Here is a 13,548-nt window from a genome sequence, read left to right as displayed (position 1 = left end):
CCAAGAGAGATCGTCGCAAGGACGAAGAAAGGCTTGGGGATTCTTTCCTTATGCTATTTCCTCGTTTTCTCGAGGACCGATTCGCTGTACTATGGGCGGAGAAACGTGACGAGAGCTGGTGCTCTCTCCGCCAGTGATCGACAAGAGCAGGCTCTAGGTTTGGTTTTTTGCGGTTGCAAGATTTTCAGATTTCAAAGTTGCCAAGTTATATTCTTATAGTTTATAGGGAATTTAAAGGTGTACAGATTTATGGAATGCGTATAAATATAGAAAATATATGTGCCAAGTATAGTACACTCGTTGTAACGTTTCAACTTCTCAGGCGTCGAACTCATCTGTTTTCGCTTCTTGTTAATCTTTTCGTTTCACTCGTCTCGAGAAATTGATACAAACGATGGTAAATTCTAAGGTACATTTAGTAAATTATGTTTATGACATCATCGCTCTTGTGTAGTTTCCAATTTGTAGAATTGTTAACGTAGGTTCTACCGCTTTAGTTTTCTTCGTAAAAACATGAATTTGCATAAACATCCAGACAGTCTACTAACGAGGTCGAATCAAGACAAAGTCGTGTAAAGATAAAATACTTTTCTTAATTTTCGTATCACCGAGGATATGTGGGTTTCGTAGATCGAACGTCTTCGTCTTTACAAGCTCGTCTGAAAAAATATGTTTCTCGCAGGCTGAAAAGGAATTCGGTGTTGAAAAAGCTAAATACGTAATTGATTTATTGATGTTTTGAACCCAGAAACACGATATTCGAAGGTGATGCGATTGTTTGGGATTTTCGAGGATGGAATTCTAGATTCGTCGCATCTTCTGTCCCAAACGTGTCGTTGATGTTTCAGCAATTATTGCACAAATGAATGTATGCATTGCGTTGGCTAGGACATGTTGCATAACAAATGACGCGAAACGGAAATTACTGTTTAACTGTTACGGAGAACGTTATTGCGATATTGTTGCAACGAGATGATTGCGTAATTATTCATCGTGGAGCAGCGTTGCCTTGAGTACACTGCGACGAATTTCGTACGGTCTGATGCAATCCACTTTTCTATGCGAGCCGGCACCAAGTTTGAAAATGTTTTGAAATTCATGAGCGCTACACGCTGGAAAATCAAATCAGTTTCAACGCATATGTTTTATTCGTTCATTGTTTTCTTCGTTTTCGAAAAATCGTGCCGCGTCATGGACTCGGATAGTTGCGTGCTTCGTATAATCAATAATTCACGTGACAATTTGCAAATACGCGCGAGCGTTGCGTTATCAACGTTGTGTATTCAACGCACTCGCAATGTAATTTAAAATAGAGTGGCAAAAGAAAAGTATTTGGCAACTTGTAGAAAGCCATTTTGACGAATGCGTTATATAGGAAGTATTTTGAAATTTTATTAGCGTCATAACCGGGCGGAAATATTATTTTTCACGATTATTTTTATTCAGATTTTTATAATTATATATTCTGTTATTAACAGTTAATGATTTTATTATCGAGAGTTGGGAAAACTGAAATTTTTAATATTTGAAGAAGAAACTTTGCAAGCCCTTCAACGTGCCAGAAACTATTTTAATTGGCCATTAAACCGCTTCCATAATGTTAATATTTTTTTTCAAGTAACGCATCAACTACATTTTCTGTCGATTAAAGCACCTGCGACGACATTCAAAAATGCAAATGCAGCTGCAAAAGTTTAAAATTATAACAGCCTATGTACGTTTCAATTATTATATCACTCTTATCGAAGATATAAAAGAGACACTGTATTTTCGACCAATCGCGAGGAGAGACGTCAACGGGAGTCGTAAATTCCCGTTACGATTATAATAATCGACACCACGAGTTGATCGATCCCCTGATTTCCGTTAAGATAATAGGGGTGATTCAGTTAGTATAACACTGTGATTCACAGAATTATAAATTATATATTTTTTCCACTTAAGTTACACCGTTGCTTATAATACCAGGTATGTAAATATGAAACCGGAATTTTTGTATAGAAAACACACGTTTATTGTATGAAAATGATTAAAAATATTTTATTCGAAGTATTGCCCATCGCTAGCTATACATTTTTCCCATCTGTCTGGCAATTGGTGGATGCCACGTCAAAAAAACTGTCGCTCTTTTGAGGCAAACCAGTCATCGAGCCATTTTCGTACATTTTCGTAAGAAGCGAAGTGCTGGTTAGAAAGTGCGTGTCCCATCGATGCAAATAAATAGTAATCGGACGGAGCCAAGTCTGGCGAGTAAGCCGCGTGCGAAAGTATTTCCCAACTGAACGCTTCGATCGTTTCCTTGATCGGTTTTGCTGTATGCGATGGTGCATTATCACGAAGCAAAATTACTTTGTGTTGCCTTTTTTGATATTCTGGTCGTTTTTCACGCAAAGCTTGATTCAATTCGATCATTTGTCATCGGTAGCGCTCAGTATTAACGGTTTCGCCAGGTTTTAACAGCTCTGCGGTCTTTTTCGGTGGTCTTCCACGTTTTTCGTTGCTCGCGTCAAAATTGCCACTTCTGAATTTTTTAAACCACTCAAAGCACTGTGATTTATCAAGAGCATGCTCACCGTAAGCTTCGACGAGCATTCGATGCGATTCTGCAGCAGTTTTCTTCAAATGGCAACAGAAAATCAATGCTGTCCGCAAATCGTAGTTTCCAGGCACAAAATTTGACATGTTCAACGCTATTACAAACTATGCTGTTGTATGAAACTTGTATTGTTCTGAGTCGAAAATGTTTGTGAGATGTCAACAAAGACTTTTGGCATCAATGACGCAGTTTAGTGATAACTACATTATCAGCTAGGGCCATCTATAAATGCAAATTCCGGTTTCATACTTACAGACCTGATATATATCGTCGACAATGAGTTAGCATATAGAGACGCGATACACTGGCACAATATTCGTTGAGGATAGAGCAAGGCTCTTAGAGTTTTGTTATAGTTGATTAACCCGTTACTGACATGTTGACTTTTCTAGCGTTGTAGAAGAAGTAGTTGACTTTTCTAGTGATGTAGAAGAAGTAGTTGACTTTTCTAGTGATGTAGAAGAAGTAGTTGACTTGACCCCCCTGATGTCGCAGAAGAAGTAAAGTTGGGTGACGATGCTGTGTTAGAGGAAAGCTAGCGATGGGTGTGTCTATCGCACGGGCCCATCGGATTTGTTCATGACACTTTTGGTCAGGAAAGTGAGGGCAGTATACATTGCTTCTGATTGGATAAACGAAGGTTGGTGGACTAGGAAGGGTCCTAGCCGCCCTCGATAGAAAGTTTCTAGTAGGAAGCATCGTACGCGAGAAAAACTAACTTTCCCTTGTCAAGCCGTAGTAGACAATAGTCCTTAGAAAGTAATTTGGAAAAACAATATTTGTTCGGTCTGAAGGACCTTAGCTAGCAAATTACTGGGACTTATGACGGGTCCTTAAGACTATTGAGGGTACGCCGTAAGAATGGGCGGACATCTGGTGTCCGTCTGGCTCGCAGTGTGTGGCCTGGTGTAGGTAGAGGGTCGCCCGACGTAACAGACACGTTGCTCATATCGTATTGTGCAACCGCAACAATTACAAGTACAGTAAGAAGAAAAACAGAAGAATAGACGGTGATAATTATGAAATATCATTTTGCGGAAGAAACAGTTCGCCTATCTAGCAGAAAAAATAGCTTCTTTCATCGCCGGTTCCCTGACTTTTTTCCCTCTGCAGCCCAGTACCTTTCTTGCCACGCGTAAACGCTGTCCCGTGTGTCTCACTTTTTCAGCAGCTGGAAAGTTCCCGGCAGCGGAGAAGCACGCCGCTTTGTCCACGACGAGAGTTCTTGCGGAAATTTATGGGCGCTGGTGTCAGGATCGCGCGAAAATTTTCACTTCTCGCTGGGCCACGGCCGCCAACTTACGTACCGACAGATATCCGTACGCTGTGCCGACAGAAGTTAGCAGACCGCGAAACTACGTGGAAACGTTCAGCGCCCATCGTTGCAATTGTGCGTGATCGTGCCTTTCGGCTTTTCCCCATTCACCGTCTTGAATTCCTATTCTAAGCTTGTCAGGGTAGCACAATGCTGGAGAAATGTAACTGGTGGGGAATTTTTCGGACGCAGCGAGGGCATTCGAGATGAACTGAAAAGGCAAAGACGATGGGATGGGAGGTAACAATGAGAGGCTGAATAAAATACTAACGCACTGAGTACTAGAACTAGTATTTAACGTCAAGCTTCAGCTAAGAGATAGGAACTTGGATGTATTTAATTAAACTTTATATCGCCAACTCGTTTACCTGTTATCGTTATTAAGCGTTTAAATACACCTATTGTCGGTAAACAATTTCATCTGCTGCATAATCGGTTCCACGAATATCGTAAGAGGCAACGCGATTGTTTCCTGCTTGCTGATCGTAATGGACCCTTGTTTCGTAGCGAATGAACGATATTTGAAAGCACGCAAATGAAAGACGCAGGAGAGAATCTTCCTGTCGTTTATCATAAATATTTGCTCGAAGTAGCTGCGCAAGTTTTGTCGATATTCTCGAGTTCGTCGCAGTGGATCGCTAATTGTCCTCGTTAATTGTTCGCATGGGTGAAATCAGTTCCGCGCGTTACAAAGGGTTGGTGGAAGGAACTGCCGGCCAGAGGTTTTCCACCAAACCGTTCGTAATTTCTGTTTGATGCCATGTTTACAAATAAATCCTCAAGTACCGCGGAAGGAACGCCGGTAACTTTGTCAACTTTGATTAAGGGCCTGGCTGGCCGGGCGGTTTCAAAGGACCGGGGCTACATTTTCCAGTGAAAGGTACAAGGGACGTTGCAAACAAGACAACACGGTGGAAATCTACGTATCCGTAGCGGAGAGTTTCCCAACGACGCCGACATGCATCACGGTAACTTGCCGGGGAAGGTCATCAGAAGTTGAAGAGTGTCCGGCCGTGTGCATTACAAATTAGTGTCTTTGAACTAGTTCCGACCACTGTCATAGACCACTCATCCTCACGTCCCATATATCCAAGCTGTTTGTCTCCAACCCGAAATTTCATTCATAGCTTCCGGGCAATCGCCTGTTCTATCTTTCGTTGGTTTAATCAGACTAACGACTTTCGATGGACGCGATCCCGTTGAAATTGTTGGGAATTTTATCGTTAAAAACGGGGGCTTAATGGAGATCGATGTTTCGTTGTTACGAATAATATGCAATAGGATGTACTAATTGATATTATACAAATACAAGGCTATAAAGATGATGGAAATTAATAATATACGGTACAAAAGAAAAATCTCGATATTACATCGTTAGCTTCAAAAATCTTGGAAACGTGAAAAGTGAGAATTTGGATCGAGTGCTAAAAATTATACGAACATTATATGCTACTTCGTTGTAGATCGCGGTTTTTGGTAGAAGCGCTCAAATTTCTTTTAGAGAAACTGAAAAAGGAAATGTACAGATAGGCGAAACAGTTAAAAACGAGAGTCAAGAGTCGACAGAGTTCGTAGTTCGGAATTGAGGTTATGTTGAGGCAATATCTCGTTGAACAGAATAAGAATAATAAAATCAATATTTTATTATTACATATAATTATTATCGTGCTATTTTATATTCTACAAGTCAAAAAAGTCGATCTATAATCAAACGTTTCATCGATATCTCTATCGAAACAGACCTAACCTCAATAACTAATATAAATCGCTATGGCGTATATTCTACAACGAAGAACAGCAGCAGGAAATCTCCGAATTTCGAAAATATTTAAGGAGAAAGAAATTCCTAGATGGAAAACTATTTTAGATGGAAAATGTTGAAAGCTCGAGCTCGTGACGCATTTGAATCGACAAAAACGCGAGAACGAAGCATGAAAAGGGTGTTGTAACTACAGGCGTTGCTCGTTGAGGAAGAATTCAATTTGTGCGCGTTTACCGCGCGAGACAAGAGCGCGGTCCCTCTTGGTTGCCGCATTTCATCGATGTCGATGTTATAGCGCGATGATAATAACAATGATAATAGTGCAGCGTTGGATGTTTGTTCGGCCGATAATACAGAAACAATTTCAAGGATAACAAAGGAACGGGATTACAACGTTGGACGGTTGATGAGAAGAGTAAAGCCTCGTGTTTCGAGGCTGTTGGAGCGTCCACGATGCATAAATCGTTAAGTCGCTTAAATGGAAAGCCGAGAAAAAATTCACCTGCATCTCGTCGCATTGTAAACCGGTCCTGGCAGATTCATCGTTTCATCGAGTTCAGTTTGACTAACGATAACCCCCTTTTTCCCCAGTCCACTTCGTTCCTTTCACGCGTGCTTTATTTGTCGACTTTAAAGTTTGTAAGGTGTCGTTGTCTGTGAATGCAACTCATTTATTCTCGTAACCGGGAAAGACGATGAGCGTTAAAGGATGGGAAGAAACGAGTTTATAATTTATTTATTTGGATCCATTAGAGCACGAATAATAGAAAATATTATTCAGAAGTGTAGTATCGTAGACGAAAGGTCTAAGAGATATCGGGCGAATTATAAACAATGTCGCGAGAAAGCCGAAGTGCCGACAGGCCCATCACTGTGTCGCCGGTCCTTCGATCGAGTAGTTACATGGAAAAGGCCTGCGTGGCCCTGGCCACGAGCGGTCGTGGAACACGTGCGTGGTGGGGTTGAGGCAAAAGACAAAGGGATGCTAAGGGAGAAAAACGAATTAACAGTCACTGTCAGTGGAGAAGCCAGAGAGTGCGAACTGCGTTGTCGAGAGAGCGTGGTCCGCGGTGACGAGAGTTGCAAATTTGCAAATTAACTATTTAGTTGTCTAAATTATAGTACGTTATTGCGATTAGTTCACGTTAAATAACCATCGTTTCCTGTTTAATCATCTGTTTAATCTACTCATTGTAAATAAACTAAACGTAGTAGTAAGATAATACAGAAGCAAGGAATGAAAAGAAATGGCTTGATAGATAATATCAAGGTTCGTTTTCTACGTAATATGTGCCATGAGAGGAAACAGTTACATTGAGAAATAAGTCAATCGTAACGCGACTCGTAAGCGTCTGCACAAGTACACGCTAACTGAGAATTCAACTGGTATCGCGTAAGAAAATGTCAGATGTAAAATATAAACACAATCGGATTTCGCGATTGTGCTCCCATTAACGTCAGATTACAACAGCGCAGACTGCAACAACAGACTAAGAACAGAGTACACGAAGCATTAGCAGAGAACTGGCATGATCCATCAAACGGAGCCCATTTCCAAAGAACTTCCTCGCCTACGTTATTTCGATTCCATTTTAACCGCGTTTGGTGGTAACGCTTTCCAACATCATCATTCGTATCAAGGTGTTCCACGAACGAGGCACGGCCCGGCTAGTAACGTCTGGTGGCATTAAGCCGGGGAACGAGCGATTTTCTTGGCAGCTAGCGCACCGAGTACAAATAAGAAGGGAGAGTTAACGACCCTGAATTACGTGTAACATTTCATTTTTGCGGAATGATAAATCGTCGCATACATATTGCGTCGCAATGACATTACATACTGACACGTGAACGTGATAAAGAAACAAGGGAGTCGCTTAAACACGCAGCCGTGGCGAGCACGTAATCGCTAATGCAGCTTTGGCTGACCAAGAGATGAGGTGTAAGTCACTTTTCACAGGCTACATTCTGACAAACGAGTTTTCTTCTGCTCTATTTACCAGTTACCATTAGTGACAAGCTCAAGTACGCGCGCAAGTAGGTTAACATTGGCTGACTCGATTCTATACGACTCTTTATAAGCATTTCGAAAAAAGGAAGCAGTACTTTAGGAAACGAAGAAAATACACTCAAGTAGAGTGGAACATCGATCGAATAAGTTTGAAATTTGACAAGCATCTTAGCAGAAATTCTCCGTTCTCTTACAATCATTTTTACTTGCTTATTTTTCACATTCATCATCGTAATTGTTTACTACGTATCGTGAAGCAACGATTATTTGTGTAATATCAAAGAAGAAGGGGGTATACCTTGGTCTATCATATATTCAAGTTCGAGTTTTCTCGGGATAGTGTAAGTTGTAAATTTAAGGTATAAACTAAGAATCGTAAGAGTGTTGGAGAAGAGAGAGAGAGAGAAAGAGAAAAAGTGTAAGTAAGAGTGTATGCCTTGGTGATGTCAAAGCTAAATGAGTAAAGGAGTGGGAGAAGGGTGCGAGGGTTAAGGGTCAGTATTTTTTGACCTGAGAAGACAGACGTTGTGAGCCGAGTGTTAAAATGAGACGTACGAAGATATTTTCTTTTCTTTTTTTATTTAGTTGTTTACATTCACAATTTGTCCAATTAGGACATTTGGTAGAATTTTTTGGCTGTTTGATTATCATGTGGTTGGCTACCCCCAGCGGGGTACTATCTTGTACGAAGATATTGTAGTCAGTTTTTGCATTGGATATTGCTTGTTGAAATAAAACTAAACTTCACTTCAAATGGAACATCCTGTCTTGTCCTTACTCTAGACTATTTAGATGCTACATTTGGAAATTGTTGTAAGCAAGCAACAAAATAAAATTTATAGGATATATAGCGTTTCTCGATTCATTTTAACATCGATGTACTTGTAAGTCAATTTTCGAAACTCGCAAGTACTCGTTCTGAGATTTGAAGATAACTCGTGAAGATCGAATATTTGACAAATGTGATACAACGAACGAACCGCGTTATACGTTACGACCAGTGTTCGAATCCCGTGACGTGAACCTTGGCTATCGGATTTGATTCGGATTTATAAGGACATATCGAACTTGATCCTATCACTGGTTACCACCCTTCTCGCGATCGCATGAGAAGCAGCCGTTTCGCTCGTACAAGGACAACTTGGAAATCCGTGACGATCTTCTCGCCGATCTTGAAAGTAGACGCACTCGAAACTTGAACGCGAACCTGTTCGTGCAATTTCTGATCTCCACCACCGAGAGGGGACATTAACAGCGCTGGTTTACGGTCTCGGCGCCTACCTTCTCCTTGGCAAATTATTCCCACAATCGGACCAACTATCGGCTACGCAATCACCACCACGAAATTGCTTAACGATCGTTTAATGTAATGTTTGCCGCGTTCGAGGAACGTGTCGCTACTTTATGGACCATTCTCCTTTCGCTTGACGACGAAATCGTCTTGCCGTTCTATAGCAGTTTCGGATCGTTAGTCGTTATCATACGCTGGCTGCCTCGTTAACGAAACATTCGATTCACTTAGCTCGTCTCGCTTCGTTCGCTCGTATTAATTCTTGTAGCTTTAGCAGTTATAATCGTGTCAAAGGCTGTTTATTCAAATATCCAGTCTCCTCATACATTTAATTGACTCAGCTATTTTTAAAATACAGATTTTTTAATGCAACGAGATCATGTCTTTAACACGTAGTATCAGAATATCTTATTTCAGCTTCAAGCTTTCAGCTTTCGCGAACGATCTAGGCATTAAAATTATTGAGATATGTATAATTTTGTGTGTTAGACTAGATTAGCCGCGTAGTAGTGACACACGTATGTGAATATGAGTGTATGGAAGTATGTGCGTGCACAGCGTCTCGAAAAACGGATGAATGCAACTGTTCCGTTGGCAGTGCGATATGGAAGATGATGAGACAAAGAGAGTACCGGGACGCGTGCAAATGTATATCCAAGAAGATCCTGGAAATCGTTTATTAAATAGATCTAAACAATTTTAATATGAATTCCAAGTGTAACCTTAGTGTTCCTTTACTTTTATTTCGGCGATTAAGATCCACAATTCTCAACAAAAATCAACAAACACGTGTCCTTCGTTCGTATCGAAATTACTGGCTGCTATTTAAACCCTATGATAATCATCGATGTCACAGTTAAATTGCTCGTCATCTATTTACCCTCGTTCCGATAGCACTGGCATTCGAATTCTAACTTTATTTCATCAGCCGAGGAAGCGATAGTAAAAGCGAGGTTAAAAGTACCAAAGCGCATACTACGAAAGGGAAGATGATCAACGACAATGCAGCTTTCCATACGTTTCTACAAAATTGCCAGCTTTCATGTGGAATTGCTGTGCTCTGACAGCTCTTCCGGCCGGGACGTCGTTAGAGTTCCGAACGTTGGACTCTCGTAGCTCGACCTAACAACAAATCTGTCGAAAGTCTTTAGCGTCGGTTGCTAAACATCCGAGCGTTTCGTTTAAAAACGTGATGCAAGCTGGAGATTATTGTCTCGGTACAACCAGGCTGCCTGGCCAAGGGAAATATTGGCGAGCATGACATTCGACCATTTTTCGTATCGCGATAAGCCAGCTCGAAGAGACCTTACTCGGTAGATGGTGGTAAAGGATCGTTCATAAGGTGTGGGTGTTGATTAAGTCGGTAGCATGCAAATCGTTCATTCCCGTGTCTACCTTCCTTCGTCTACCCTTTTATCAGCCAGATAAACTGCCCCCAAGCTGCTCCGTCCCCGCTCTCCCCGTGAAGCGTGCCGGCCCTCGACATAATTATACGCAATTTATCATAATTGAGGACGGTATCGCGATCGCGATCTAGTGGAAAACTGTCTACGCAATTGGAGAATACGCCGCCGAAAGATGCACCGGTGAGTTAACATCGTTGGACCGTGATGTGCTTGAAGGAAATTGTGCAATTCATCGTCGGTGCATTCTGATCGGTTGCTCTTGCGTATCTTTTTGTTCCTATGCAGTTTTCTTTTATTTCAATTTTTAGATCAATGCTGTACAGTTTGGTCTGTAGGAAGTGCTGCCAGGCGAAAAGAGAATTCGCGTTTCGTCCCGGGACTACCGGTGGACTCGTCAGTAAGGCTATGCCCGGTAGTCCCTGCCTTAGACGTAGAGGGAGTCTCGCTAGGTGCGGTATTTGTATCGTGACACCGTATATTCGACCGCTAGCGAGACAGACGGACTCGTTGTCGTCGTAGTAGCCCTCTGGCGTTGACGAACTGTCGGCGTCCTGTTGGTACCGATCCGCCACAGGTCAATGGATAAAATTTCAATAAGACAATATTAACACGTTGACTGTCGTGTCACCCATATTCGGACGACAGCAAAGTTTCCGATCGGGCCGTGTCACCCTGTTCGGGTGACGCTTATTTGTCTACTTGCGAAGGATCGTCGTAAGTATTCGAAAAGATATTCCACAGGAAGTAATAAAACTATCGAATTGTTATAAAAGTAATACGAAAATGGTTTATTAACAAAATTATTTAGAATGTAAAGCTTTAAAGCATTCTGTACAAAGCTGAGGTTGGTCGGGACAATTTGGACAATAAGTCGTTGCTTTCTTGAATTCTCTCGAGTCTTTGATCGGTCCGTTCGACGTCTTTTATCAACATAACATAGTTTACATGCGCGTTTAATGCTTCTTGCGGAATCATTTTTCCAAACGGCGGTATTATGCTGACTTTGCAAAGGTGAGGTCAAAGCCTGGCGGTTCACTGTCAGATAGTATGGAATGACGTGGATTTGGGTATGGTCGTTGCCACGAGATCACCGGCGATCTATCGGTTTCGTGATTTCTTGTGTCTCCTACGTGACAGAATCGTACTGACGACAGTTGTCAATTAACTATTTACTTGTCTTAGTTATAGCACATTACTGTATTTAGTTCACGTTAAATAACCATCGTTTCCTGTTTAATCCATAGCAAATAGATCTATGAATAATAAAAAACATCCTACATTATTAATGCATTGTTTGAACTTAATTTCTGTCGAAAGATAGAAAGATATTTGAGAGTAGCTGGACATACCTGGAAAAGAATAATTCAAATTGCCATTTTAGTCAGTCGTATTAAATTATACATTAGTATGGTTGACACTGTAATCCCTTTTCAGGCATCTTGAAAATCTTAACTTGGAAACAAGTTACCACGTACTAGAAGCACGACCCCAAAGTTCTTTGCCAGAGATGATTAACCGCAAATGTGTTTCTCGCGTAGACTTGGCGCAGTTACGGTAACTAAATGCTTCAAACAATAGTTGCATAGACCGAAAATTACTCGGAGATGATGGTTGAAGAACCTGAGAAACTTGCGACGTCTGGCACTGATCGTTGGTCGTGGACGTTCTCCTTGTATCAAACCGTATTATTGTTGGAATACAACGATATTAATCGCATACAGATGAGGTGATTGATCGAACGGATTCTTCCCTTCGTTGCCCAGCGATATCACCACTAGCGTGCGTTCGTGAGATGTACCGCGGCGGCTAGCACGTGCATGCTCTTTCGAGAATTCGGCGGAAGAAGCGTAAGGATATGGATGGAACATTGAACACGTTGAGAAGCTACTAGAAGGTTTTTTTTTTTTTATTTATTGAAATTTACAATCAATTCTCGCATTGAGAATTTTCAGTAATTTTTCTGGCGTGGCGCAGTGTCATGGCTAATTATTTATAATAAGTTAATACTTATTATAGATAAGTATAATTTTTAAGTAAGTATTATAAATAAGTAAATATTGCTTAATTTGAATAACTAATTGAATCTAGCGTTTAGGTCTAGCGGGTAGTGTCTCTTCAGCCTGCGGATCTGGTCCGACGTATCAAGTAGTCCAGTGATTAGGGGGTTTCGGTGTTTGTTAACTCTTTTGCTATATCTGTCGCTATATTTTGCTATTTCCTCTTTGACTGTGGGTATCTTGAGGTTGCGATGTATTGTTTCGTGGGTAACATACCAAGGTGCATCTATTAGGGATCTTAGCGTTTTCGATTGGAAGCGTTGAAGTATTTCAATGTTGGAGTTATTTGCTGTTCCCCATAGTTGGATTCCGTAGGTCCAGACAGGTTTTATTACGGTCTTGTAGAGGGTAATTTTATTCTGTATGTTTAGTTTGGAGCGTCGGCCCGTGAGCCAGTAGAATTTTTTTAGTTTGTTCTTCAGTTGTTTCGTTTTGTCTGTGATGTGGTTTCTCCATGTTAGTCTCCTGTCCAGGGTCATGCCCAGGTATCTGACTGAGTTCTTGCTAGGAATTGTTGTATCGTTGATGGTGACCTGGGGGCAGGTTTGTTTTCGGAGCGTGAAGGTTACATGTGAGGATTTTTTTCATTAATTTTGAAGCCCTATTTATGAAACCACTTTTCCATAGAGTCGAGACATCGCTGGAGAGTGGATGAGGCAATTACCGGGTAGAAGGTTCCGTGGCACATGTGACACCACACAGACATCTACACAAGTCACACTCATTACTGCATAGAGAGTGGGGTTCAAAACCTTTTCAAGGGCCATGGGTCACTAAGTCAGTCAGTCTGAGAATAACTAGCCAACTGTCTACATTCCACAACACACCTATATTTCCTGTAATAGTTTAATAAATATCACATAATATTGTTTCAACACAAACATTGTGTCTTCCACAGATTATGAATCTTAATTCCGAGATTAAATTCCAACAATTATTGTTGCTTGTTTGCAATTGTATCTAACGTTACGGGGGAAACGTTAAAAGACGAAGATGAGGGTAGGTAGAACAGAGAACCGTGCTTCGCAGTTGCACGGGTCTTGAACGTCTAGAAACTGCGAATACGTAAGTAGGAAACGCGTTATTTCTCAGAACTTTGAATGATTAGAAGGA

At 41.2% G+C, this 13,548-nt stretch overlaps 1 protein-coding gene and 1 long non-coding RNA gene across 2 annotated transcripts in view; both read right to left on the bottom strand.

The window, feature by feature from the left end:
- LOC138177981 (uncharacterized) overlaps positions 1-13,202 on the bottom strand; it is a 71,814-nt gene extending 58,612 nt beyond the window's left edge. Inside the window, exons 1-3 of the mRNA XM_069109377.1 lie at positions 13,053-13,202; positions 12,652-12,968; positions 11,854-12,047 (exon numbers count right to left, since the gene is read on the bottom strand). Coding sequence (XP_068965478.1) covers positions 11,854-12,047; positions 12,652-12,968; positions 13,053-13,202 — 661 coding nt within the window. The remainder of the gene's footprint in view (positions 1-11,853; positions 12,048-12,651; positions 12,969-13,052) is intronic.
- LOC138178534 (uncharacterized) overlaps positions 1-13,548 on the bottom strand; it is a 155,303-nt gene that overhangs the window by 81,770 nt on the left and 59,985 nt on the right. The window lies entirely within an intron of this gene.

Source organism: Bombus flavifrons, chromosome 3, assembly GCF_040668555.2.
Source record: "Bombus flavifrons isolate JBK064 chromosome 3, iyBomFlav1_principal, whole genome shotgun sequence".
In the NCBI taxonomy this organism is placed as follows: Eukaryota; Metazoa; Arthropoda; class Insecta; order Hymenoptera; family Apidae; genus Bombus; species Bombus flavifrons.
Note: the sequence above shows the minus strand (reverse complement) of the source record. Positions and strands in the feature narration are given on the sequence as shown.